This window comes from Peromyscus maniculatus, chromosome 1 (assembly GCF_049852395.1).
Source record: "Peromyscus maniculatus bairdii isolate BWxNUB_F1_BW_parent chromosome 1, HU_Pman_BW_mat_3.1, whole genome shotgun sequence".
Classification (NCBI taxonomy): Eukaryota; Metazoa; Chordata; class Mammalia; order Rodentia; family Cricetidae; genus Peromyscus; species Peromyscus maniculatus.
In genome coordinates this window covers 129140676-129168613 of record NC_134852.1, presented here as the reverse complement: position 1 = coordinate 129168613, position 27938 = coordinate 129140676, and the positions used below count along the sequence as shown (strand labels likewise).

The following is a 27938-nucleotide window of genomic DNA, read 5'->3' as shown; positions in this document are numbered from 1 at the left end:
GGGGCGGGGCCTCGGCTGCTGCAGCGCGGGCCGGGCCAGGGGGCGCCTCGCGCTGCCGCGGCAGGAAAGGACGATGCAGTGAGGCGGGCTCGACTGGCGGGCGTGCGCGGAGCGGGGGCCGCGGGCGCGTTGCAGAGATGTGACTCGGGCCCAGGGCCAGCAGGAGCGTCGGCGCTGCGGGGCCGCGAGGGTCGGTGAGTGCCAGCCAGCGCGGGAGCGGGGAGGGCGCCACAGGGACCCCAGAAACTTTTCCCGCCGTGGGCTTGTGAAGATCGGAAGGGGATCCGAGGCTTGTGATTTTTCTGTTCTCCCTCCTTGGGATGATTCTGCAGGGGAAGCTGTGGGGTTCGGGTGAGGGGTGCCACAGTGCGGTGGTAGAGGAGTCTCAGAGGGCTGACCAAGAGTAAGGGTTTGGGGACCTTTATCTGGCGGGGGGCGGGGGGAGGATGTCCATGGACCAGATAGAGAGCCTAGGATCTGGGGTGACGACAGACGACAGGCAGCTAGGAGTAAAAGGGGAGTCCGGCCCTATGCTAGTGACCCCTGTGAGGGGCGTCGCAGGCAGGTTCCAGGGGCCAGGCAGGGGCCAGGCAGGTCAGGGGTGCTGGCCATGAACTGCGCAGACCTGGCCTGGGGAAAGGGCTAGCCTTTGGGGACGTGCAACCTCACCTGCCGCAGGGTCTGGGGGACCCAGCTTGCAGCCCGCAGTGGCCGCGCACTCTTGGAAAAGGGGGCAAGAGGGTGGGCACCACAGGTAGGAAATCTAAGGCTGGGGGACAAATAGTGGGCTGGAAGTCCAGGGGCGGCTGCATACGGTTAAGGGGAAGAATTTCTGTCCCAGGCGAGGGCACTTGGACCTCTGGGGAAGGCAGCCAAGCTAAGGGTAAGGACTACCCGGTGCAGCGCCCCCTCTTTCTGGTGGACTAGGGCTCAAAGCCCCACAAGGGCCCCGCACATTTCGAGGACCCGGTGGGAGAGGCAAGCCCAGGCGAGGAGCCCGCAACCCGCCATAGCGGGCGGTAGCTGGTTAAACAGCTTTGGAACGGCCCACCGACCTTGCCCCAGAGGACGCCCCAGAACAGAGGGCTCGTCCCCCTGTTCTTGCTCCGTCAGACCCAGGCCTAGCCAGTTCCCCCCTTCTCTTGTTCGCCAAGGGGGCGGCTCTTTGGAACAGGGACAAAGGCCCCGGGAGTGTGGCGGGCACCATCGTCCCCTCCTGGGGCCCCAGCACACGCGCCGCATCGGCCGCCCGACTGCGCCAGGGTGGGGGCACCTGAGCAGCGTCCAGAAAGCTCTGGGGGTCCCCCACAAAGACCAGAGAATGCGGGAGAGGCTGAGCACGCTCCACACACAGCAGCACTTCAGAATGTTATTTCCTAAGTTTCTTTGGTGGGCTCTCGGGGCTTTGGGAATAACCACACTTGGAGTTAAACTGCATGCAAATAGCATGTAAATAGAATGCAAATTGGCATCTGTTGGTTGGAAATCCTCCTCCCGGCTAGTTTTCGATCTCGACTGTGAACATTGTTTCCCTGATCCCTTCGCTTCTGCGTCTGAAAAGGGCCAGCTGAGTTGGAAGGGGGAAAGATGGGAGGGGAAGGAGTTGCAGTTTGGGGCCCGGGCAGCAAGAAAAGGGCTTTGTTTACAAAGACAGACTCTAAATCTTTACTGGGCTTGTTTGTTTGTTTGTTTGTTTGTTTGTTTTCAATACATGTAGTGGACACAGAATCGAGTGCGGCGGAAATCCTTGTATAAAATGAATAGATCAGATCGGGGTGTGGGGGGGAGCAACTGCAGAGAAGTGGATGAAGAAACGCTAATGGAGCAAATAAATACGACCTCATACAACACCTGCTGGGACAGGGCTGCCTGGAAAATAAAGTGAGCCCGGCTTGTGGTGCGTGAGGAGACATCTGGGGAATGGCATTTTTGAGTGGACTCCAGCAAAGGAGGAGGGGGCTCCACTTAGAGGGCGATTTGGGGGCAAAGGGCATCCAGGCTGCAGAAGCTCGGAGGTGGGAATAAGCTTGGAGGAAGAGACACAAAGACCATTGTAGCGAGTGTGTGGGGGCGGATTTGGGGATAGGCAAAAGGGGACCAGAGGCGCTAGACAGATCCTGGTCTTTGGAGCCATAGAAAGACATTTAGAATGTATTCTGGTGGGGGCCACTGAATCCTTGAAGGGTTCTCGGCAGGAGGCCACGGGGTGTGATTTTAAAAGCTCCCTTGACCTCCACAAGGAGACCGACAGCAGCTCTTTTCCTTCCGCTGTAGGGCAGCTGTGGTGCTGGGAGTCCCCGCTATGGATCCAGCCTGGGGCACTGCTTTGAGCCCCAGAGAGCCCTGTGAGCGAATTGGAGGAGTGGCTTGAGGTTTTAAAAATCCACCTCCCACTTCTAGACAGTCCTTATCGACGCTAGGGAGCCCCCACCCAGGGTCCAAGACCTCTGTAGCATTTCGGCATCGAGCCAGCTAGGGATTCCAACTTAGTCACGCTCTCGCCTCAGAACTGCACCCAGAGAAGGATCCTAGCACTGAGGTTCAGGCAGCCTAGGCTGCAATTTGCATTTAAATGATTGCTTTTATTTACAGGCTCGCTCGCAGCTGCTTTGCATATTCATGGCTCAGGCTCTGATGTTCTTGCTGTACTAAGTCACTAACCTAAGAAGGGTCTGTAAAGTTGAGGGCCCCAAAGAGGAGAGTGTCTAGTCAGCACAGGGTAATGAAAATGATGACACTCCAACTTGGAAAAGCTATCAGAGGGAGGCAGAGACAGTTTGGGTCTGGGAAAGAGTTTAATGTCAGGAAACCTTAATGGCGGTTTAAAGCGGCCAAGCAGGAAACACACCTGGCTCCTGGGGAGCGGGCTGGGACAGTGAAGTGCCGGGGAGAGAGACTGGCTTCCAACCGCAGTCTGGACTTCTGCCAGACCTGGGGCCAGGACTGGGGTACAGTGGAAAGGCCTGGGGTCAGGGGCTGGGCAAAATGGATTCCCAGCTTGGTCTGTAGATTCCATGAAGCCGGTGGCCTGGCGGCTTGACCTCGGTGCCTTCACGGTCCCAACAGGACAATGGGAGTCTTGAGCGTGCACCCCCTGCCTCCTCTGTGCAAGGGCTTTCCACAGGGACTCATGCAAGCAGCACAACCATCTCTACCTTACAAAGGAGACCAAGGACCGCCGAGTTAAGTAACACCAATGTCACTAGTGTTGAGATCTTGGAGTCTGAGGAGAGCGTAAACTGTGGCAGGTATTCAGCTGCGTACAGAGCTATGACGAATGCTGGGGGTGGGAGCCCCCCCATACACACACACCTGCTCATTTTGTCCCCGTCCCCCCCCCCCCATGTGCTGCTCTCCTGCGTGCCTGGTGTAGCTGGAAGAATGATCTCTTTGGAACCTTGCTGTTAGCCACAGGGCTGAGGGGAGGCTGGTCAGAAGAGTTTCAGGGCAGTTTGGGACATTTTGTTTTTCCATCCCCCTGGGGAGACCAGAGGGAAAGGATCTTACCTCCCAGGAGAGGGCCCGGTGTGTGGTCTCCAGCAGCTTTGGCTCTGACTACTTAATAGCCATGGCTGGTTTCAGGGTCACTGGCCTGGTTCAACCTTGACAGTGAGGCTCGCACTCAGGGCTCCCGTTCCCGTCCGAAGACCTGTCTCCTTCCCACCACCTCCAGGACCTGTTGGCTTTGGCATATGATGGGAGAGGCTGGAAGCCAGTGGTAGATAAACAGATGGGAGAGCCCCCCTCATGATTTCATCTCCATAGCAACAGCCCCTCCTAGGAAATCCGTGGAAGAATTTACCCCTGCACACAGTGGAACGTTTACCAAGCTTTTAAATTTCTCTACATTAACTGGTGCCCTACACCCTAGAGTTATCCTTTGTGTATGTATGTGTGTGTTTGTGTGTATGTTCATGTGTGTATGCTAGTGCATATTCCCGTGTGTGTGCACGGGAGTGTGCATTCACACTGGCTTGTGGCTGTATGTACATATGGGGGGTGGTGTGCATCTTTGGTCTTCGTGCTGGCTGGGCAAACACTTGATCCACTTGGCCACTCCACGGCCTCCCCCTCCTGTTTTGTTTGAGACTGAGCTCACACTTGAGATCCTCCTTCCTCAGCTTCTCAGATGCTGGAGTTACAGGTGAATGCCACCATTCCAATGGTTATCTCAGTCCTCACCGCAACCCGGTGATGTGGGCGCCGTTATTACCCTCACTTTGCAAATGAAGAAACTGAGGCAAGAAAAGTTAAGTCAGTAGCTCAGAGTCATCGTGTGCTAACAAGTGATCTGGGGTAGGGCTTTTATTATTTATTGATTTGGACAATGCTGGGGGGTGGGGCCCACCGGCATGTGCGTACTGGACAGCCCCAGGGTAGGATTTGAAACTGGGGAGTCTGACTCTGGCGAGGCTTGGGCTAGAACAGTCTTGCTACCCTGCTCACACAGAGTCCCACGGAGTCCTCATCAGTCTCTGCAGGGCCAGCACTCAGGACAGTGGAGGGGACTGTTTCTCCACCTGCTGGGGGCTTCCGGCTCCTCTGTAGACAGTGTGTGTGTGTGTGTGTGTGTGTGTGTGTGTGTGTGTGTGTGTGTGTGTGTGTGTGTTGTGAATATGTGGGATGAGGTGGTATGTGCATGGTGTGGTGTGTGTGGTATGGTGTGTGCATGTGTGGTGTTTATGGTGTTTGTGTCGGGGGGGGGGGGGGGGGGAGTTGTTTTGCAGTGTATTTAAGAACACTGGAGTTGAGTCACATTTCTGAGCGCCTGGCTGGCAGCAAAGGTAATTAGTATGTGAGCCGAGGCTTGTGCATTCATTCCCATTTATCCTTTACTTCTTTTGAGGAGCCGCTGACCTCACCCCATGGGTTTGTTGCCATGGATTCATCCATCCCAGGCAGCCCTGCCTTGAGGCTGCTGCCTCAGGACCTCTCCAATCTGTATTGTTCCGCCTAAGGATGGAGGTGGTAGGCCGCAGGTGGCCGGTTGAGCAGGGTGGGGCTTACCTGACCAGGGGCCTTAGATGGATGGGGTAGCGCCTGCCTGGGGCTCCTGCTCTGTGTTTCCTCACTCATCCAGACTTCTGTGTCTGAGTGTGGCCTGCGGGGCCGGGACAGTCCAAGAATCAAACTTTGAGGAAAGCCTCTCCGACCCTCTTTTCTAGAAGAAAACACTGGCATGCACCTTTATGGGCCACGTGAGAGTTAGAGCTTGTATGGCAAGTTTCGTTCACTCAGCGACTGAAGGCCAGAACAAAACAGATGAGGGCCTGGGGTGGTGGTGGGTGGAGAAGAATGGACCCAAAAAATAAATGAGGGAAAACTGGGCTAGAGGGTAAAGTGTAAGCACGAGGACCTGAGTTTGGATCCCTGTGGCCATGCACATCTCTAACCCTAGTGCTGGGGACTAGAGAAAGGAGGATCCCAGAGGCTTTCTGGGCAGACAGTCTAGTGAGATGGACTCAGTGAGATCCAGATTATGTGAGAAGCCCCGTCTCCAAAAATGTGAACAGTGCTAGAGGAAGACATCCAAAGTCAACCCCTGGCTAGGGGTATCTGCTTGGGAGAGGACAACATTACACACACACACACACACACACACACACACACGACCCATACAACAGCGTCAGGGGTCAAAAGTACTGGCGTAGCGTATAGTGGGGCCAGGGGGGACCTCTTGGAGATAAATCATCCAGCAAAAGTCACCAGTGACTCTTGTACAAGTTCTGATCTACAGAAAGCCCAGCAACAATAAGACACTTGTTTGCCTCAGGCTCCGCTCTCCTGGCAGCATGTGACCTTGGCCAAGCAGCTCCTCTCCCTGTTCTGTACAGCATTATCTCCTGTGAGATGGGGACAGCCTCGGCGCTTGCCTCCAGGACTGTCCGGTAGATTCTGTCTGTTTATTTGGTTTTGAGTTAAGGTTTCCCAGTGGTAGCTCAGGCTGGACTAGAAATTACTATATCTAGCCCTGGCTGGTTATGATCCTCTAGCCCCAACCTCCCAAATGCCAGGATTACAGCCCGTACCAGCCCATCTAGCTCCGTTTGGCAGGTCCTTGGCTGTTACGATGTGTGTCAGGGAGCCTGAGAGCAGTTACTGTCATTGTGGATTGACAGAAATAGGATCCCCTGGGAAGACTGGATAAGCCAGTGGCCTTGGCCTCAGCGGAGCCCCTTCTTATCCTATACATAGTTCTGTGGAGTTGGGTGGCTACACCCCATATTAGAGCCAGTAGTGACCAGCTTGAGACAACTGGACTCTCTCCTTCTGTGTCTGGCTGTGCTTAGTTTCATCTATATGCCTAGATATGGGTCAAGAAGGGGCCATTCATTCCTCCTAGGTTTTTGAGAACTTGTTGGCAAGTGACGGAAACCCAGGTCAAGTGAGTTTCATTCAAACTGTGTAGTTAAATTGGTTGCTGGTACCAGGCATGGGTGAATCCCACTGCCTGCCTTTCAGTGGATTGGGACTCAAGCCCATCCCCCAGCTGATGCTCTGGGTCAGCCTTACCCTCAGACAGGTTCTCCATGGGAGAGAGATCTGTTCTCTCCCGTGGAAAGACTCTAACCTTCGAATTTACCAGTTCCATCACAAAGAGAAGACACCCTGCCAGTTCATGACAACCCCCGCCCCTGCTGATTCACTGTTCTATTTCAGACCACGTGACTGTTTGTGAACCAATCAGTTCAGCCAAAGAGTAGGACAGGGGTCCAGATTGGCCAAGCCTAAGCTGGTGCTGCATTAGCTCCAGTTTTAGTTACTTTTCCTGTTGCTGTGAGAAGAGACCCTGAGGAAAACAGGAGAAGGGTTTCCCTCAGGCCACAGTTGGAGGGGCCAATCCATCAAGGCAGAGTAGTCAAGGCTGGAGGATCTTGAGGCAGCTGGTCACACCGAATCCAGTCGGGAAGCAGAGGGAGATGAATGCTGCTGCTCAGGTCCCTTTTTCCCTAGACAGTCTAGGACCCCAGCCTACTGAACAGGGTGGCCTCCTTTTAGTGTGGGTCTGCGCACCTCAGTTAACCTAATCCAGATAATCCCTTATAGTCATGTCCAGGGGCTTGTTTCCTACTTGAGTCTAGAGTCTGTCAAGCTGGTAGTAACCATCACAGATACATTGCTTGACACAAAATAACTGATCAAAACAAAGAGACGAAAGGAGCATTCTGCTTTGTGGCTTTTGAGACTTCATCATGGCAGGGGTGGCGTGGCAGTGGCCATACACCAAGACTCTGCTGTGATATCTATAAGCCAGGCCATCAACTATCAAAGGTACCTACTTCCACTCACCAAGCCCCACCTCCTAAAGACCCCTTGACCTTTAACATACCTCCAGCAGCCACGGACACTTCCCACTTAACTCATACCAGACCCCCAGCTGGGGGCCAGGGCTGAAGGTAACTCTCCAAAAGGAAATTGGGAGCTCTTTCCAGAAATGAGAGAAGCAGCTCTTATGACAAAACTCAGAGCTGCCCTTGAAGGAGAAAGGGGCATTTCTTGGGTCAGAAAGGAAGCAGAAACGACAGTCCTGGCCGTGTACTGCAAGAACACTGCACAATTTCAGAAGTGTGGGCGCCATCGTGATGCTATCCATTTCAAGTTGGGGTAGACAGGAGAGACAGGAAGCAAGCAAGAAGAACTGAGAAACCAAGTCTCGATCTACAGCTAGGCGTGGAAGGAGGAGCTTCGCCAGAAAGAGTGGCTGGACACACTTAAAAACAGCCAAGTTCTTCTAAGCAAGGGTGGTGAGGGGTAGGCCCAACCAAGACCTGGTGGGTTTCCCAGTGACTCTCATCAGTTCTGACTTTGATATCTAAAACCAGCCTCCTTCAGCCTTGGTACTGTGGACTTACTGGCCTGCATCATTCTGTTTAGTGGAGACTGCTATTCACATTGTCTCTATTCAACAGATGCCCACTGTTTCCCTTGCCAGTTGTGACATCCAAAATTGCCCCTGGTTGGGAACCATGGGTCAAAGGGTGCATAGGTGAGAGATGGTGGGGGAAGGGTATTGATCCAGCTTCCAGAAGCATCTTCCCAAACAGTATTTCCTCACTCCCGAGGGAAGATGGGATTGGCTATAAACTAGAGAAATTGCCTGGGATGTGTTGTCGAGAAGTCTCCTAATAGGGTTTTCTTTCACTGAAAATTCTTAAAAGGGATATTTGCTCTGGAGACCCTCCACCTTGATATGGACCCATGGCAGCTTGTTCCGTCCCATCTAGTTCTCAAATTTTGGTTCATAGCGTGTTTCCCAGCCTTGATAAGTGGTTCTCTTCAGAACGATGTCTCTCCAAATTGCACCCTGTAGCCGTGTTCCTTGGGTGTGCACATGTGCAGCACACACAAAACGTGCAGGGGTTGGCTGGTTCTTTCTTTCGACCCCGTGGGTCCCAGGGATCTAAGGTTGTCAGGCTTGGTGGCATGGGCAGCAGACACCGTGACCGGCTGAGCCATCCAGCACAGTTTAGAAACATCAAGAGAGAAGTATTTTAATTTGTTGGAGTTCAAGTGGTCAGTGTACAGGACACAGTTAAATAAATAGCTGCACAGGGAGTCCCTGATGGAGCCTCCGTGGCACTATTATGACTAGACTACAAGCTGATGGTCAGTATCTGGGGTGTATCCCCACCCCTGTATTTACCTGAGTGGGGGTCTTGTTTAAGGAGCCCCTCTTCCCAAGTACCTTCTGTTTGTAGCATGCCTTCTCTGTATAAGCATAGCAGACCACCCCACACCACCAGCCACTTTCTACAGCGTCAATTATTTATGCAGTCGATGGCCTGGAGGCCAAATAGCCTGGAGGCCAAGAAGGGACCCAAGATGCACAAGGGATCTCTAAAGGAGAGGAGGAGGAGAGAGAGGTGGTCAATACCGCATTTACTTAACTGAAACCCCAGGGATGCCGGGCCTTGTGCTGTGGGGAAGGTGGCTGGTTACAGACCTACACGTAGGTGGAATTAAAACCCCCAAACTAGCTTAATATGACCAGTAATGAGCATGGAGCACAGCTGTGCAGACTGGCTTCTTGAAGGTCCAGCCTCTTTCAAAAGCAAGGAGCTGGTGTTCGTGGGATAAAGAGCCGTCTGGGTACAAGGCTTGTTCTGTGGGGATTTCCTAAGTGCGTGCCTTGTACCAGGTGCTGTGTGCTAACACCAGCATCTTTACCAGCAATCCTTTGTGGGGGGGATTTGTGCCCCTCACCCAGGAAATATTTGGCAGTGTATAGAAGCCGGGTTGATGAGAGACATCCTACAATGCATAGGACATCCCAAGGACAAAAAAAAAAAAAAAAAAAAAAAAAAAAAAAAAAAAAAAAAAGACCTGTCCCGGATGCCAGAAGTGACCTAAGGTTGGGAAAGCTGGGTGTCCTATTGAGTAAAAGATACTGTCTCGGCCTCTCTGCCTGTGGCAGCAGACGAAAGCAAGAAGGGAGGAGAGGAGAAAGGGAAGGAGAAAAGAAACAAAGTAGACAAAAAATAATGACAGGCTTGATTAGAGCTCAGCCCAGAAGCCCCTGCCTGTGGGAGCTGCTCTGACCTTGGCCCAGTCTGAGCTGATGGCTCTGGAGAAGAGCTGAGGGTAGGGGGTGGGGTGGCAGCGGTCTCTGCAGGGCCAGGCCTAGTGACATTGGCCTACACATCCTGCTATTCAAGAGGCTGAGGCAGGAAGGTCACCAGTGCAAGCCCTGCATGGGCTGTGGTGAGTTCAAATCCAGCTGGGGTAAGGTAGTGTAACTCTACCTCAAAATTAATAGGCCTGAAGTAAAAAATAATTTAAAGGGATGTAGCCCAGCAGCTGCTTAGCATGTTTGAGGTCCTAGGTTCAACTATAAAAGAAGACAAAGAAAATTAAAAGAATAGGGGTGTGTCCTAGCAGGGGAGGAGGAACTGGGTCAGGACTGCCATTGAGCATCTAGAACACACGGAAGAGGGTGTGGCGGGTTGAACTCTCCGGCCTCCCTGGACAGGGACAAAAGGTGAGTTGGAGAGAATGGAGCTTCAAGAGCTCTTCAGGAGGAAGATGGGATGTGTGAGGGAGACAGAGCATGGAAAAGCTCCTTCTGGGTATACAGGCACATCTGCAGGATTGCTCCAAGATTCCCTTGGATACCATCAGCACTCGTGCCAGCATCCAGCTGGTGTTGCAGGCCCTTCTATGAAACACACAGTAGTCACACATAGCCTATGCCCGGGCCCTGTGGACTTTAGGTCCCTTACAATACCTATTACAAAGTCAACGCTTGCTTTGTAATGTCTGGGTAACAACAGGAAACTGTCTGCACATGTTCAGGACAGACAGAATCTTTTTCTCGAATATTCTTCATCCGAGCTTAGTTGAATCTATGGGTGCAGCAGACTTACCTGGGACCACAGGATGTACCACAGGTGTAAGGCTGGGAGGCTTCTCCCTCTGCTGAGAGGAGTGGCTTCCTGGAGTGTGGTTGTGTGACCTGGGGTAAGTGTCACAGCCTTGAAGACCCTGTTTTATCACCTGAAAATGGAGGTCACAATAGAGCCTGCTGCTTCATAGGGTATTATGAGGACTGGCTGAGCCTAGTTTTGGTCTGGAGTCAGTGGTCAGTAAATATTCCCCATTAGCCTTTGCAGATCAAAGGAGGAGATAAGGGCTGTCTGAGCACCTGGCCGGTGGCTGTCCCTTTAAAACGTCTCTCATTCCCTTGCTTCAGAAGAGACCAGATTTACAAACTGCAACGGGGTAGAGAGATAAGGTGAGTCTCCATCTCACTGGTCCTCCAGCCACTGCTGATAGTGTGACTCATGGCTGCTAATCTGGGTCAGGGTTCAAGCAGGTGGTAGAGTGCCTGGAGAGGGACCTCAGTGCCTGGAGAAAGCCAGTGCTGTTCTCTCGAGGGCCTGAAGGAGCCTTGAGGGCTACCAGGTTTGAAAAGAGGCAAGTCCTCAGGAAAGTAAGGCCTTACGATGGACTGATCGTTCTCCCTTAATTGTCCCCGTTTTCTAGAACGTCCCTGGTGTCACAGAGAAAGATGAAAACCCATCAAGTGTTCCCCTTGCCCCTGCTCCTTGTGATTGCCTCAGTCGCTTCAGAGAACGCCAGCACATCCCGGGGCTGTGGGCTGGACCTTCTTCCTCAGTACGTGTCCCTGTGCGACCTGGACGCCATCTGGGGCATCGTGGTGGAGGCAGTGGCCGGGGCGGGGGCCCTGATCACACTGCTCCTGATGCTCATCCTCCTGGTGAGACTGCCCTTCATCAAGGACAAGGAAAAGAGGAGGCCCGTGTGCCTCCACTTCCTCTTCCTGCTGGGGACCCTGGGCCTCTTTGGGCTGACGTTTGCCTTCATCATCCGGATGGACGAGACCATCTGCTCCATCCGACGCTTCCTCTGGGGTGTCCTCTTCGCGCTCTGCTTTTCCTGTCTGCTGAGCCAGGCGTGGCGGGTGCGGAGGCTGGTATGCCAGGGCACAAGCCCAGCCGGCTGGCAGCTGGTGAGCCTGGCGCTGTGCCTGATGCTGGTGCAGGTCATCATTGCCACCGAGTGGCTGGTGCTGACCGTGCTGCGTGACACGAAGCCAGCCTGTGCCTATGAGCCCATGGATTTTGTGATGGCGCTCATCTATGACATGGTGCTGCTGGTCGTCACCCTGGCGCAGTCCCTCTTCACGCTGTGTGGCAAGTTCAGTCGGTGGAAGGTGAACGGAGCCTTCATCCTCATCACTACCTTCCTCTCTGTGTTCATCTGGGTGGTCTGGATGACCATGTACCTCTTCGGCAACTCGAGCATGAAGCAGGGAGATGCCTGGAGCGACCCCACCTTGGCCATTACGCTGGCGGCCAGCGGCTGGGTGTTTGTCATCTTCTACGCCATTCCGGAGATCCACTGCACCCTTCTCCCTCCCCTGCAGGAGAACCCACCCAACTACTTCGACACGTCCCAGCCCAGGATGCGGGAGACGGCGTTTGAGGAGGACATGCACCTGCCTCGGGCCTACATGGAGAACAAGGCCTTCTCAATGGATGAACACAATGCAGGTAAAGTGGCCACCGCTGGGCCTGGGACGGTCCCAGGAAGAGCAGCAGGGACAGGGGCTCCCAGACCCAGCAACAGACCCCACCGTCGTGAGTGGCCCCCCTGCTAACACGGGCTCAGAGCTGTTTTCGTGCATCCTTTTCCTCATGCCAATTGACAACTAATTTGTTATAAAAATCCAAGGGGCAGGACTGGGGAGACAGCTCAGTTGGTAAAGTGTTGTCAGGGCAAGCAAGAGGATTGAGTTAGTTCACTGTCTAGAACTCAGAGAAAAGGCACATCGTATTATATAATTCCAGTGTTGAGAAAGTAGAGGCAGGCAGGCCTGATCTGTGAGTCCTAGACCCTAGTATCTCCAAAACAAGAGGTGGTTTCTGAGGTTGACCTCTTGCCCATTCACTCACACACACACACACACACACACACACACACACACACACACACACAATTTGCCACCACCACAACAATCACCCAGGTTCCTGGCCTTTAAAAGTTGTGGGAAGCTCTGTGTTAGAGTATTTACCTGGCATTCACAGGCCCAGCAGCACACACACAAAAACCAAACCAAAACAAAGAAAAGCATGTGTACTGGGTCTAAAAATGCTGAGCCAGGCTTCCTACATGGCTGCAGGATTTTGGATCTCACTTGAGTCAGTGGGCACTGGAAGGCCAGGCCTCTTGCACACACACACACACACCACCACCACCACCACCACCACCACCACCACCACCACCACACCACACCACACCACACACACACTTTTGGCTGCCCTTATCTGGGAATACAATTTCTGCTTTCCGCACTCTCTGCCACTCCCGGCTGATCACCCAGCCATTCCCTAGGTCCCGGTAGGCATTTGAATTTGCAGCCTATGCCATGCACTGCTAGATGGATGCAGGCCACCGTGACAGGGCTCCTGGCCTCCTCCACCTTGGTCATCAGCAGTGTTCAAATTGGATCCCAAAGTCAAATGTCCATGTTCAAACCCTGCCTCTCCCACTCCTTGCTCTGCAACTTTTGGTAGATTACACGACCTCTCTGATCCTCAGTTTTCCTAATCTGTAAAATAAAAATAATGGGAGGGTATACCGTATAGAGGTGCCTCAGAAAGTAACACAGTGGGGACCAGACCCTGGTGGCACTGAGCATAGAGCTTGTGGGTCTTGGCTGGGGTCTTTTAAAAGAGGAGTCTCAGACACTCAGGGATAGGGGTTCACTTGAGCGGTGGTTCCCGAAAGGAGAGCTCAGAGGCTGGTTGCCAAAATAGTTGCATTTATAAGCTTGTCTCTGCTACAGGCAGCCAGGCTCAGTCCTGCAGAGACCTTCTGAAGATGTACGTAGAACTGGCTCACCAGGACAGGAGGCTTGGCATCCATCCTCTCTTAACTTCCCTCTACCATCACCAACATCGCTATTACTTGGCTAAATGTTCACAAGCTCCTCTGGGGTCAGAGAAAACAAATTTGGTGGCAATTGGGGTGACCAAGACTACCTGGTTCTGCTCAGGGGTGAGTTCACAGTATGATGGAGGAGACTGTGGTCACTGGCACCCCAAAGGCCTTGCTGTTGATGCTGGACAGGTACCCCTTAGGACTGCTTAAAGGAAGGTGACTGGATCCCACACTGGAGCTTAAATAAGTGACCTTTCTCAGTTTCCCAAAGATGCCTCGGGGCCCATCAGTCATAGTGAATCCCAGTCCTGGTCGGGTTTGATCACCTGACGTAGTCACATGTTAGCCCGCAGTATCTGTGAAGTCAGCCCCCTTATATCTCATTCATGATGAATAGGTGTGGGCTGAAGTTCCAAAGAATGGTGTTTCCTGAGGACTTACAGCTGGAACGTGGTCCATGGCAGACTGAAATGTAGCAACATTTCTCATTAGCAACATCTGCCCGGTTGCCAGGTACAAGTGTGAGCCATGCTCAGGAGCTGATCCCTTTACACAGCCTCTCGAGGTTAAGTGTGGAAGCCCGGGGTACAGCCTGCTCCTCCCCTGTAGGCGGGGAAGCACGTGGAGCCCTCTCTTCCTGTACAGCCACTTATATTGTTGTCATAGCTAGATGTAATCGGCTTCCTTTGCACCCCTGAGCCCTGGCCAGACTCACGTAGGAGGGATGCCAGCAGCCCCTCTCTGGACAGATGGGAAAGTCCCAGTGTGGCTGTAATACAAGTTACTCTCTTACATAAAGTTCTAGGCCAGGTGCCTGTGTCTGTGGAGATGTTGCTAGGGATTCAGTGTCAGTCCAGCTGGGGGACAGGAGAAGGTGTAGTCATGCTAGAGGTCACCTTTGGAAACCTAGAGACCTCTTCAAGGGGCTGTGGTGACAGAGGAGGGTCCCGGCCAGTCCTGGGGTGCTGGCAGCACCCCCTGTTCTTGCCGGCTTCTCCTGGAGGGCCTGCGGCCCTGGACTCCCGTGGACCTTGGAAGTAGAGGGAACAAACGGAAGTGGTTGCATAGTGCTGTGTCTCCTGGGGAATTGGCCCATCGCTCTGTCTGATTCTGACAGTACCTGTGCCCCCCATCCTGGGGTGGCCGGGAGGGGTTAAGAACCAGTGACTGAATGGAATGTTTGATTTCCTTGCAGTAAAACTGGAAGGTCAGAAACACCCAAGCAGTAGTGTTTTAGAAGTAACAATAGATGTGACAGAACTTGCCCCAGGACTCACTAGAGGAGAGGCAGGAGGAGAGTAAGTTCAGAGCTAGCCTGGGATACACACCAAGACACACAACTCCCAACAAAACAAAGCTACAAATAGTAGCCAAAAAAAAAAATACACCAAGTGCCATTGCCTGAATTCATACAAGAGCCCATGAGATCTGTTTGGACACTGAGGTGTGAAGGGGCTAAGTACTACCCTGTCTCCAAAACAAAAGTGGAACAGAACAGCACTAAGACAGGGTGGTCCTTCACCCATCTACCCATCAGACCCACTTGGGCTGCTAAGGAAAAACACCTGCTCTGCCTCTGCCCTGGACCCCCAATTAAGTCTGAGTCTGGGGTCTGTATAACTTTTTAGCTCTCCAAGTGATCGTAAGGTGTTACTGGGTGGAAACCCTGGGTCTGGGCGCTGGCCTGCCTTGTGGTTTAAGTCAGTGTGATGGAGGCCTTTCTGGGGTCAGTAGATGAAGATTCCCATAGCCTGGGAATGCTGTGGAATTTTCCAGCAGGCACCAGCATTTACTTTTTGGTCCTCTGGCTGCTCTGCCCGCCTCAGGCATCCCTTGATAAACAGTGCTGCAGTAAGCACTCTTATCCATTCATCTTTCTGCTTTTTGGTCCACTAGCTCCTTGCAAAAGATGTCCTAGATATGAGTCAAATAATCTGCATTTTAAATCTTGGCACGCCATGCCAGATAGCACCCCAGAAAGGCAGGCTGAGTGCCCACTCTGTGGTTGCATTGCAAAACTCTCCCTAAATCTTCAGCAACCTTGGGTGTTGTCAGACTTTTTTTTTTTTTTTTTTTTAAAGATAAGTTGTTCTTATTTGCTTGCTTGTAGTGCTGAAGACGGGACTCACCCTAGTGCATGCTGGGTGAATGAGCTCCGTCTCTAGCAGCCCTTATTAGCTCCACCTCCCTCCTCCTCTTCCTCTCTTCCTCCTCTTTTTTTTTTTTCAGCTTTTAGACTATCAAAAATATAGATCCAATAAAATCACTTGAGACCAGGAGACCAGGCAGAGCAGTCCTCAAGACAAAGCTCACACAGAGAATATCCTGGCTGGGCTGGCCTTTATTCTAGAAACTCTTGCTTTGCTGGCCAAGGACCATCTGGGCACGCTCCTTTGCCACAGTAGGAGCCGCTGTTGGCACCTTTCATGCTGACTTCGGCCAGTTTGTATTTTAGGAACCCGGCACCATGAGGGGCCTTTCCCTCGGAGTGGCTAGTGCCCAGGAGCCGAAATGGTCACGTCCTCCTTCTGGGAACTTCTGGCCAACCTCTTGGGCTCTCTTCTCTTGACTGTTGGTCCCCTAAGGTGTCATGAGATGGAAGGCGTATTCTCCAGGCTGCACTGTGGCTCTGGGAAGCTGCAGTGGTCTTTCTCCCAATATTTCCTTCCATCAATGAGACCTCCATGTAGATAAACGTAGCTGAGCTGTGCTCATTAGTACCAATGAGGCATGAGGTAAGTGCTAAGAGATTCAAACACACCCGGAGATGTCACACTTCAGATCACATCTTAGAGAGTGCTAACAAGGCATACGAAACATGCACCTTTCAAAGGCACATGTGTTCCCTCTTTTGTTAGGGACCCTGAGCTCTAAGGTCTTATTAAAGCCAGAGGCTTCTTAGACATTTTGTTTACTGCTGGAGACTCTCAGTGAAGTGTGGGGGGAGGCATGGCTAACTTGCAGTGCCTGCATCAGAAAGAGTTGGCATTTGACCAGTGAGCTTATACCTCCACGTATCCACTTAGGAATAACATTGCCTGTTCTTCACCTCTGCTGTGAGTTGCACAGGATCAGCTCTGATATTAGTCAAAGGCCTCTGAGATTGGTTACTAGCATTTTTTTTAATTTATTTTAAATTTTTAAAAATAGAATTTGAATGCTAAATTAGTCAAACAAATAAATGAAAATCCCAAATGCCCGAGGTAGCAGGCTTCAGGAAGGACTAGATTGAAAAAAAGAAAAAAACCTTAAGTAAGGACTAAACTCTACTCCTCCCCATCTCTTGGTGGAGGCATCACAATCCCCAGTAGCTCTGACCTTGCCAGGAATCCCAGGGGGAAAAATTTTTCCAGAAAGCTTGAGAAAATCCCAGAGTTATTTCTGATTGGCTCTGAATGTCCTTCCCTAAACCAGTGTGTTCTCAGAGATGGAATGCCCTGATTGGTCAGGCCTGTCACAGGCTGGACCCTGGAGCCCATTCTGAGGGACCTAGAATGCACAAAACCACTAATAATTTGCAGGGCGGGGGGCGAGGGGGGGGGCTTGGGACCATGGGTAGCAGGAGAGCGGAGCTTAGGTTTCTCTGAAGAGGGTCTGTTGGAGTGGAGTCCCCCCACCTGGACTGTGGACTCTGCCCCGCCAGGGAAGCGGCTTCTCCTCCCTCTCGTGGAGTAGGAGCTGCCACTAGCAAAAGTTCATGTCTAGCTCTCCCCCGCTTCCGATGTGCCCTCGCTCAGCACAGGCAACTGCTCAAGCCTTGGAGATGCCGAAGCGAGAAAGGTTCCCTGACTCTCTCCAGGACTCGGTTTCTTTGGTCCAGTTTAGGATGAGCTATCCTAATGTCACTGGACACAGCTTGCTTGCTTCGAATCAACCGTAATGGCTGACAGAGCATCTGGACCTGGTGTCGTGGTTAGGAGCAGCCTGTCTCTGCCAGGCTTCCAGTGTGGGCCCTGCCAGCTCTGTGACCTTGGCCGTGGTACTTTAACCTGTAGCTGTTGTAAAGGAAACAATAGCATCTGCGAGGCTATGGAAACTGACCTTTTCTATGTCACTTCTCGCGGCACCTGGCTCCACGGTAGTTCCATCTGACTCTTGCCCCAAATAGGTGGTATGGCTCCCAAGGTGTCTTGCTGCATTTCCTCAGGGAAGACTTTTAAGTAAAGCCTTTCTCTAGCCAAGCAACATTAGCACTTTCAGTGAAACTGCAGATGTCATCTTACCCTTAAGATTTCCATTCATAGCTGGGAGGTGGTGGCGCACGCCTTTAATCCCAGCACTGGGGAGGCAGGGCCAGGCGGATCTCTGTGAGTTCGAGGCCAGCCTGGTCTACTGAGCGAGAGCCAGAACAGGCACCAAAACTACACAGAGAAACCCTATCTCAGAAAAAAAAAAGATTTCCATCCACTTGTGGGGATGCTGAAGATAGAGCCTAGGCCTCAGGGGTGTTAGGCAAGGGCCCTGCCACTGAGCCAAAGACCACATTTTAATTAGAATGCATCATGTGGTGAGTTTTGACAAATGCACTGCGACCTGGATCCACCTTGTAGTCTCACACAGATGGCTTCAACTATCCTGAAATGGTCCTCTTGCCCTCCTATCCATTCCTCCCCACGCAGCCCCTGGCCACCACTAACAGCCTTCACTTTCTGTCACTGGCATGGTGTGAGGAGCCCTCACAGGCTGGCTCCTTTCACTCAGAAGCATACATGAGGTTCTTCATGGCTTTTCAAGTTGGTTTTTCTTTATTTAAAGGGGGGAGCTTAATTTGGTAGAAGTGCCAGCACCTGGGGCTGTGGAGGTGACGTAGGCGGTAAAGTACTTGCTGTACACGCAAGAAGATTTGGGCTTTATCCCCAGAGCCACTGTGTGATGCTCCATTGTCATCCCAGAACTGGGGAGGTGGAAACAGGTGGATCCCTGGGACTCCCTGGCCAGCCAGCCTCGGCAGTGAACACTGTCTCAAAAAAAAAAAAAACAAGGTGCAGGCTGGAGTAGTTAAGAGAGTTGACGCTCTCCTAGAGGATGAGTCCACTTCCCAGTACCCACATGGGGTAGCTCATAACCTCCAACACCTTCTTTGGCCTCTGAGGATACCTGCTCAAATGTGTGTGCGTGCACGAGTGTGCGCACACACACACAGACATGGAGTACACTAACTAGCTGGATGTGGACCCCAGCACTTGGCATGTGGCATCAGGAGGATCAGGAATTCAAGACCATTCTTGACTTCAGAATGAGTCTGAGGCTAGCCTGGGCTACCTTAGATGCTGTCTTTAAGAAGGACGGCAACTCAGAAACATCCTGCACCTACTTTAGAGATAGAGTACGAACTCTTTTTGCCATCATTGCTTCAGATTCTTTATTCCTATTTTCGGGGTCATTTGAGGGTCATTTTCCAATGATGGCAATCACTGTCCTATGTTTTTAGCAGTCCCCAGCTCTGCAGCATCCAGAACTAGGGACTGCTTTTACCTGATATGGTGCATACAGACCTGTACATATGTGCAAAAGAGACCTGACAGCCCAGAGGTGACTGCCACCTAGCCTGGCTGGAGCTATTTGGGGAGAGCGGGACTCAAAAAGTTCCCAACCCTCCTGAGGCTGGAGAACAAAGCCCCTTTGTGACTTTTGTTTTGAATCAGGCTTGTGACAAAGGGGAGGAGCCACCGCGGTGGGTTGATAGAGGTACCCAGAGGGGAGGAGCTGGTTGTTGCAGAAAAAAACAAAATTCTCTCCCTCCCACCTTTCTCCTCTGTTTCCCTCCCCCCTCACTCTCTCTCCTTCCTCCCCCCCCCCCCCATGTGGTCATCCTGGAAACCCCTTCCTCAGCTCGATCAGCAGCAGGCTTTTCCAATGGAAGCTTGGGGAAAAGATCCGGTGGCAGCCTGGGAAAGAAACCCAGCGGCCTGGGAAGCCGGCCCAGCGCACCGTTCAGAAGCAATGTGTATCAGCCCACCGAGATGGCTGTCGTACTCAATGGCGGGACTGTAAGTATCAAAATATGATGTCTGGGCAGGAGGCCTGAGAGCGTCCAGTGTGGGGCAGCTTCGGCTGGGTGGACCTGGAGGCTGCTTCTCTGGGCTGCCCACTGCAGCTCCATGCATGCATGCCTACTATCTTTGTCTGGCCCCCTCGACCACCTTTCTTCACATAAGAAAAACCCGCCCACACCCAGAAAGCCATCTGTAGATGCCTACCTACTGCTTGGGGCTCTTTACCTGGTGGGTACAGTGCCCCAACCCTCTCCCAGGAAGATGACTAAGGAAAAGCTTCCTATGGGAATGCTCTCATCTTTGCTGACATCCACCCTAGCTTAAGTCCCCTGCTCCCTACTCCATCCAGTACCCCTGGGCTGGGCACTGGGTCCCCCCCACCCCAACTCCCTAAGAGACATTCTAGGAAATTGAAATTGTTTCCCCTCAAACACCAGAGCAGCTGTACTTACCTGTCGCCAAACAGACCCGCAGCAGAAAGTGTCACCTTTTGCTTTTTGCCTCTGTTGGAATGACTGTTTCATTCCAGCAAAATCCAAAGAGGCGCTCATTCCTACATCTCCTTCCAGACATAGCTCTGTGCGTCTCAGAAGCAGTGCATGAGCCAGTTCACATGGACACATTTGATTTCCATTCTTCATTTTGTGCCAATTCCATAATTCAACCTGAGCTTTTGTTTCTTTCTCTCCTTTTTAATGGACCATCAGGGATGGTCTTTAGTCCCTGAGGGAGGGAATTTTGGTTTTTCTGGCCTGTGAAGGCTCTGCTAGTATCTGGTTCCCTTTGCTTTGAACAGGCTGTAAAGCAAAAAGAAACACAGATTTGTGTTCTTAAATCCCCTTACCACCTCCTGGGCTGTTTCTTTGTCCTGGGGCCAAGAAAAGCCTGGCTTTACTGTGACCACTAGTCTTCGGAAGAGCCAGCCCGTGTGTTGTAATCAACACAACCTGTCCATCATTCTGAAGTCCTCCTGGTTCCTTTAAGGCCAGTGCAGAGAAGGAAACCGAAGATTTACCAGGTGGCTACTGTAGGGTCTTGGGGTGAAGTTCAATGGTAGGACTCTTGTCTAGCATGCCCAAGGCAACTCATGCTGTCCTTGTTCGTCACTTCTTAAAGCACTGAGTTTCTGAGTGAGGAGTATGTCCCTGAGGGTGGGTGACATGAACCTCCAGTACATTCCTGGGGATGACTCAGTCCCCCAGCCCCCCACAGGTAAAGCAAGGGAGGTTGATGCATCAGTTTTTAACGTTGACTTTGCAGAGTTCTCAGTACTTGTCCTTATGTTATTCCAGATCCCAACTGCTCCGCCATCTCACACAGGAAGACACCACTGGTGAAAGACCTTAAGTTCCAGAGAATAAGAATCTCTCTTACCGATTTTATTCCCTGGCTGTGTCTTTCTTGAGGGTGAAGTCAATAACCATGGCCGAGACAGGGCCACCTGGAAGCCAGGAAATCTGGGGATTTCGTGTAAATGTGACATACAGATGAACTGGAAAGCTAACAGTGTCCGCCCTCCCCTATCCTGCCACACACACACACACACACACACACACACACACACACACACACACACGGAATCGTCCTGCGAACTAAATCAGAGCTAACTGCCGATAGTCTTAGGCTCACTCAGAGAAGCGTGGCTGGGAAACTGTTTCATCCAGCGGGGGCAGGACAGAGAAGAATTCACAGCTGGTGTGCCAGGCTGATGTTGGCTTATATGAGGGGTTTGAGCCAGCCTGCCACGCCCTCCCCGAGTGCTGGTCCCCAGGGAGGTCTTTTGGAGATAACAGTGCCCTTGAGGTTAGCTCATGGACCCTTCTCCCTGGCTTGCTTGCCTGGTGGCCTATACAGTTCAGGAGACTTGAGGAGGCTGTGGCTGTGATTCCAAAGTAAGGCCCAGCTGGACGATCAGGGAGCTGTGTAGCTGGTGGGACTAGGGGGTGCACAGAACGTGCCAAAGAGGGGAAGGTACTCCAGACCCTGAAGCGACCATCACATTTAGACAGTGGTGAGCAGCTACTGATTCATCTCTGGGCCTCTTGCTCTAGCAAGCAGCCCACCCGCCCCCCTCCCTTACAGAGTGAGAAGTCCCCCTTCCGCTCACTGCACTCCACGCCAGTGCTGCTCCACGCCCCTTCCCCGATTTCATTCCCATGTTCATTTCAGAAGCTCAGCTAGGGCCACCAGCTCGAAGCCTCAGGGGAGTCAGGCTGAAAGGCAGGCACCGGAGCAGCCTTTTCACAGTGTCCTGTGGCTGAGCTTCCCAGGGGTGACCTCTAGGATGGAGAGATGGCATCCTCGTGTCCAGCAGCCAGTGACTTCTGGGGTACTTTCCCTTGGTGTGGCTAGAAGTCCAGGATAGAATGAGTTCCGTGAAGGTCTCTTGCTGCTTTCGGAGGGTTTAGAGAACATTTTAATCTTGGTTTTCCGATGGTTCTATGAAAGTGGCCCTCTTCACAGCCGTCATTTGTCATGGCTTCCATCTGTCCTGAGCAAGTCATTCCTTTGTCGCTCGGCATCTCCAGCATCCCTGCCATTAAAAGCCCTGTGTTCTCTGCACTGTTTGGCCAGGATAATCTCTAGCAACCTTTCCATGCTGAGAGTGTGAACCTGACCATATGGACTGTACAAACAAGGGTAGGGCCTCTGCATACACTCTAATGGCTACATTGCTTTTTCTACAAAAACTACCCATAAGCCTTTAACCTTTAATGAAAGCAAAATTTCAAAGGTTAGTATTTGGGGGTGGGGGTGGGGACTGACCTCCTCTTTAGCCAGTACATCATGGCTGAGTGTTTTAATAAATCTGATTTTTCTCAAGACCCCAGTCTCTGCTGTATCCCCTCCCTGCCCTACCCTGTCTTTGCAGAGCCTTAGGGAGATGAGGCCAGTCTGGCTAGCGCTTGGCTCTCCTGCAAGTTTTCCTTACAGTTAGTGCATCACCGTGCATGGGAACCAGAAAGCATGGCACCCAAAGGTCTCCCCTTCCCCGCTTCTGGGATGCCCCACCCCCATTCAGGGCATGTGCTTGCTTCCAGAGGATTTGAATCAGTCCTTTATGCTTAAGGACCATCATGTGGTGGGCTGAGGAACTTAGAAGCTTGAGGAGGGGTTGGAGGGTAAGAAAGCCAGGGCTGCATGGGGCTGGAAGCTCTTGCATGCACTATCCAGCCTTCTACAAAGAAATCTCCGAGCACCTCGGGCCGGGCGGGTGACAAACGTCAGCGCTCCACGTTCTTGTGCCAGGAAGTGGCTGCCCACCCCCGCTCTCTGGAGTCCTTTGGAGCTTTCTGATGTCACCAGTGACTTGGTCTGCAAAAGCCCCCCTTGCAGAAGGGAGAAGCTGACATGATTGGTGGTTTTCTCTCTAAGCTCTTTGTTGTCGCGTATAAGGTGAGCACCGTGCTGATAGCTGTGCGGAAAGCCGCATCTCTGCACTGTCAACACAGGGCTGTTCTGAGCCACAGGAAACCTCACGCAGCGAGGTCTTTCAGTTTTGCTTTCTTTTTTTTTTTTTTTAAATCTTTCCCACCCCAATAGGTGATTGCGCTTCTGGGCTTTGTTTTATCTTGGCTAATTTAAGGTTCAGGGTGGGCTGAATGTTCTTAGACGGGGGTGGAGGTTGGAGCAAAGGGAGAAGGGAGACGTCCGCTATTTTTCTGATGAGTTCAAGTTCACCTGAAGAGGACCACAAGGCAACTCCACGTGGAGACTGCAGCCAGCTTCCGACAGAACGAGGCTGAAGGACAGACTCCCATGGCACCTGTATAAGAGTGGGGAATGGTCTAGAAAGTCATCTGTGAATAACCCCAAGCTGTAAGCACAACCTAGCATGCCGGGGTGGTAACCCCCTGTTGGGACTAGGACAGCTCCTCTGTCTCCTAAAGGAAAACCCCACAGTGTTCTGGAGTCTGTTGCCAAGGTGGCGGGACAATGGCAGAGAAGACAGGCTCCCATGTGTCAGCTGTTTCCAAGGTCAAGATCTGGTTGGTGTCCACCCCGCCCCCACAAAGATGAGGTCAAGGCCAGCAAACAAGTGTAGACAGGGTGAGAGGGGTCGTCTTTTGAGTCTGTCAAATTGAAAAATAGAAGAGGACGCTGGCATTTACACATCCAAGGATGTAGCAACCATATGAGCCGATGAGAGCCCCTGGCAGGTGCTTTTTATTCATAAAGAGCTATGGCTCAGTTTTTGATAGATAATATATATTTATTAAATGTATTAATGTGTATTTTATAATGTACCCTCACTCTTCCCCCACCCTGGATGACTTGCATACTTATGAACAAAATTGTTTGGGAAATTTCAAGACAATCAGTATGTACATATAAATATCACAGATTGAAAAGGTTGTTAAGCATGAGCAGATAGGTTTTATTTTCAAAATGCTGTTCTTAACAAGAAAATAAAGGCTTTACTATTTACCTAAGATGTGTGGTAGCTTGTCAAATAGTCCTATACTACCAAGGAGGCTTTCCTGTGTCTGGGGCCTTTCAGATGAGAGAATCCTGTTGAGCAGCAGCCACAGACACATGAGGACCATTAAATTAAGAGGACGCTGCTGTAACACTTCTGGGGCTTTGACGATGGAAGTCCTTTGCAATGACTGTCTCTTCTTGAGCTGGAAACACAGCTCAGTTCTCAAGCCTTGCCTCGTAATTCAACGACAAAACCAAGACAGAACTAACGGAGATTTGAGATAAATTAAAATATGGGCCTTGGCGAAAGTGGGAAAACTGGTGACAAGGACATCATCACTAGGCATGTCAACTGTGGTGGTGGCTCAGGAGGGTACTCCTGACACAGTGGAGAAGCAGATGGAAAAGTAGCATTCGGGGTAAGGCAGGAAGCTAAGGGACGCTTTCCTAAACTGTGCTTAAGCTCATCTGCAACAAACCCGGTCTGTGGGCCGAAGGTTCTGTGTCCACCACACTAAGGGAATGTGCAGTCTGGGTGTGGAGGACTGGTGTCAGTTAAGGAGGTGGCCCAGAGGCAGCAGGCACTTCCTCGTCGTCCATTTTACATTTCACTGCAGAGAGATGAGAGAGTCAGGGTCAGTTGACACACCCGGACAGACCTGCCCCTTGGAAACCGGAAACACTGACGAGTGGACAGGGTCATTTACAACAAACCCCACTGAATCCCCGTCACGGTTCTGGTTCCTCAGACGCGGGGAGGAACACGGGTCCACTGTGTTCCAGGATTTCACCTGAAGGCTTGAAGCTACCACTTCCTACCCCCTCAGTTCATGGCAGTTTGGAGTTGAGAAAAAAGATGGATGGGGTGTGGGGTGCCTTTGTGGGTTAGGGTGCTGAAGGAAGTTTTACTAAAGATGATAACAGGTTCAGCCCAATCCATTACCTGGCACCATTGCATTAAAGGGGAGTTAGCTGGACCCAGAGCATCGCATTCTGTATAAGAGAAATTAATCCCAAGAGGTAAGATGCTGTCCCCAAATATGGAAACCCAGCCTCTGGAGGGGGGCAATTCTTTCAGAAAGAACTCTCTTTTTAAAATGTGTTATTATTACTTATTATTAATATTGATTTTGTGGTGCTGGGGATGGAACTAGTACTCATCACTGCACTATATCCCCACTGCAAATATCTTCAATTTGCGTGTGCCTGAGGAAGGATGCACATGTGTGCACATGTCTTCGAGACCAGCCTCAGGTGTCGTTCTCCAGGTACCACTGCCTTGCTTTTTAAGACCGGGTCTCTCATTGGCCTGGAGCTCATGGAGAAGGCAAAGCTTGCTGGCTGGAAAGCCCCACGGATCCTCTGGGACTACAAGAACAATCCCACTATGGCCTGCAGTTTATTACATGGGTTCTGAGGATCGAACCCGGGTCCTCACGTTGGCACTGTAAGCAGTTTACAGCTGAACTGTCTCCCCTTCTGACCTTCAGTTGTTCATGTCTGCCTCCTGTAACTTCCCTCCTGTGCTAGTTCCTGAAAGACTATGTGTGAGTGTTCATGGGCCCTAGCTTATGAAGTGCACCACATTCTAACAGGAACTGGGGTTTGGACCATTACTGTGTAGCACAGAGGTCTCAGCCACAACCCCTAGTCCACACAGAAACTTAGGGCACACACCCACCAGACACAAGCATAAGGTGAGGGCTGCAGTGGTCACCACATGGGCCATTTCTTGATGGCAGTGGTGTGAGGCTTTCCTAGAGCTCAGAGTCATTCTGAGATCAGCCCAGCTCTTAGCTCCTCCACGGGCACCTGCTGGGTGGGACAGGTTCCAGGACAGATTCCGCTAGAACATCCTTGCCTTCTGGCCCACCTTGGCTGGGCAGAAATCTCCCCAGGTGCCAGACTAAAAGGTAATCAAGGGTCCCCAGAATCCTTTCCTCTACTTCAGTCACTGTGATGACTTGGTTTTTCGAACTATTAATAATAATTATACAAGTGGGCATGCCTAAATCTCAGAATCTGAAATCTAACAAGCCCCAATCCAACACTTTGTGAACCTGATGCCACAAATGGAAAATTCCACATGGCTTAACTCTGTGGAGTGCACAGAATTATTTTTTTAAAATTCCATTAAATTATGTGCATACTATATGTATGAGTGAATGTGAAACCTAAATGAATCTAGTCTTCAAACTTGAGTCCTAGCCCAAGATTTCAAATGCAGGCATTCTAAAATCCGAATCAGTGTCTCTCTATCTCTCCCCCAATCTCTCCCTTCTCTCTTTCTTTGAGACAGGGTCTTACTATGTAACCTTGACTGGCCTGAAACTTGCCATGTAGTCCAAGTTAGCTTTCAAATAAGAGACCTGCCTGCCTCTGTCTCTCAAGAGCTGGGATTAAATTAAAGGTGTGGGCCCCCATAAGTGATTCTCAACCTGTATTAACATTAGCCAGAATATTTTTAAATATTGGGAGCCTGTGAGGAAAAAAAAAGAAAAAAATTTAAATACACAGATGGGCCAGTGAGATGGTTCAGTGGGTAAAGAAGGCATTCGCCTCCACACCTGCTGTAACCAGGACCCACAGAGTGGAAGGGCAGAAGCAGCTCCTAAGAGTAGTTCCCAACTTCACACATTCCACACACCACACACGCGCGCGCGTGCGCGCGCACACACACACACACACACACACACACACACACGGACACACACACGGACACAGTTAATAAAGTGTTATTACATGCACAGATGCACCTCCTTTGTTGGCTATACAGGAAGCTGCATGAAGATGCTACATGCAGCTAGGATTCCAGAGCCTATTAACAATGACATTGGCCAGGCAGTGGTGGCTCACGCCTTTAATCCCAGCACTTGGGAGGCAGAGCCAGGCGGATCTTTGTGAGTTCAAGGCCAGCCTGGTCTACAGAGCGAGATCCAGGAAAGGCACAAAGCTACACAGAGAAACCCTGTATCCAAAAAAAAAAAAAAAAAAATGACATTGGTCATTTGAAGCCAGGGATGCTGTACAGTGACCTCCTCCCACATCCTCTGACCCACGAAATCCTGGGCTGTAAAAATCGTGACTGATTGGGTGCTAGGTGCTGGGAAAGGTCTTCATTTGGAGCATCTGCCAGGTTTAGGGTCCATTTCAAGCCACCAACTTGGTGACAATACAGGTAGGAAGAGAGGCCATAATCCCACACAGCAGGACTGCACTGGATCCCCTTTGGTGAACTTGAACAGCAGCATCAAGTGGATCTTCAGACCTGTGAGATCCTTCTCAAGTGTGATCAAGGAATGTCCAGTGGAGAGGACTGTTAGAATTACAACTTCAAGGCCTATGATGGTCGGTTTTAATTGTCAGCTTGACATAATCTACATGCTGGGAAAGGAGTTTCAGTGAGGGATTGTCTAGATTCGGGTGGACTTTGGACATCCCTTTGAGGGCAAATTGGGTTCATTAAAGTTAGAAGATGCACCCTGAATGTGAACAATGCTATTTCATGGGCTGGGCCCTGGACTGAAAAGAGCATGAGCTGGCTCATGCATGCATGCATGCATTGCTCTCTACTCTTTAAGTGTGACTGGCTCTTTCAGGCTCCTGCTGCTGTGACTTCCCTGCAACAGTGGACTGTGACCTGGAACTGTGAGCTTAAAATAAATCCTCCCGCTCTAAACTGCTGTTGTCAGGTAATTTATCATAGTAACAGGAAACTATGGTAAGGCCCCAACAGATCCATAGAGAGGAGCCCAGGGACCTGCATTTTAACAAGCCCTCCAAGTGACTGATGGATGCTAGTTACAGGTGTCAGACCCACAACCAACAGGTTCTACCCCCTGACTCCATATAAGAACCACATGGTCATTTTCCAAAGATGATTAGTGTCTGGGCCTCACCCCAGAAAATGTGCTGTCATTGGCCTGAGACCTAGGTATTAGTATTAATAGGGTTCCTGTGTGCCACTAATGTCCAATTAGAGTTGAAAACAGATTATGATTGTAATCACTTTCAAGAAACATGACTATAGCCCTTACAACTCTAGAATTCCTCTCAGCTTGATGCATCATTGCGGTTCCTGTAAGTCTCCAAACTAAACTGATCTACAACTGTCAG

The 27938-nt window shown here is 51.3% G+C and overlaps 2 protein-coding genes across 4 annotated transcripts in view; one reads left to right on the top strand and one right to left on the bottom strand.

The window, feature by feature from the left end:
- Gprc5b (G protein-coupled receptor class C group 5 member B) lies at positions 1–23833 on the top strand. Of its 2 annotated transcripts, none has more exons than XM_006985696.4 (4): positions 1–194; positions 10984–12014; positions 19237–19394; positions 20693–23833. In XM_006985696.4, exons 2-4 carry the CDS (start codon positions 11009–11011, stop codon positions 20735–20737), a joined length of 1209 nt encoding a protein of 402 aa, XP_006985758.1. In that variant the 5' UTR covers positions 1–194; positions 10984–11008; the 3' UTR covers positions 20738–23833. The 2 variants fall into 2 exon arrangements, with proteins under 2 accessions (XP_006985758.1, XP_042138444.1); XM_042282510.2 differs by lacking the exon at positions 1–194 and adding an exon at positions 10607–10732.
- The window catches only part of Iqck (IQ motif containing K), a 122171-nt gene continuing 117987 nt past the window's right edge, over positions 23755–27938 (bottom strand). For both annotated transcript variants that reach the window (XM_016004127.3, XM_042282515.2), the window contains one exon: positions 23755–24433. In XM_016004127.3, the coding sequence (XP_015859613.2) occupies positions 24378–24433 (56 nt within the window). In that variant the 3' untranslated portion in view covers positions 23755–24377. The remainder of the gene's footprint in view (positions 24434–27938) is intronic.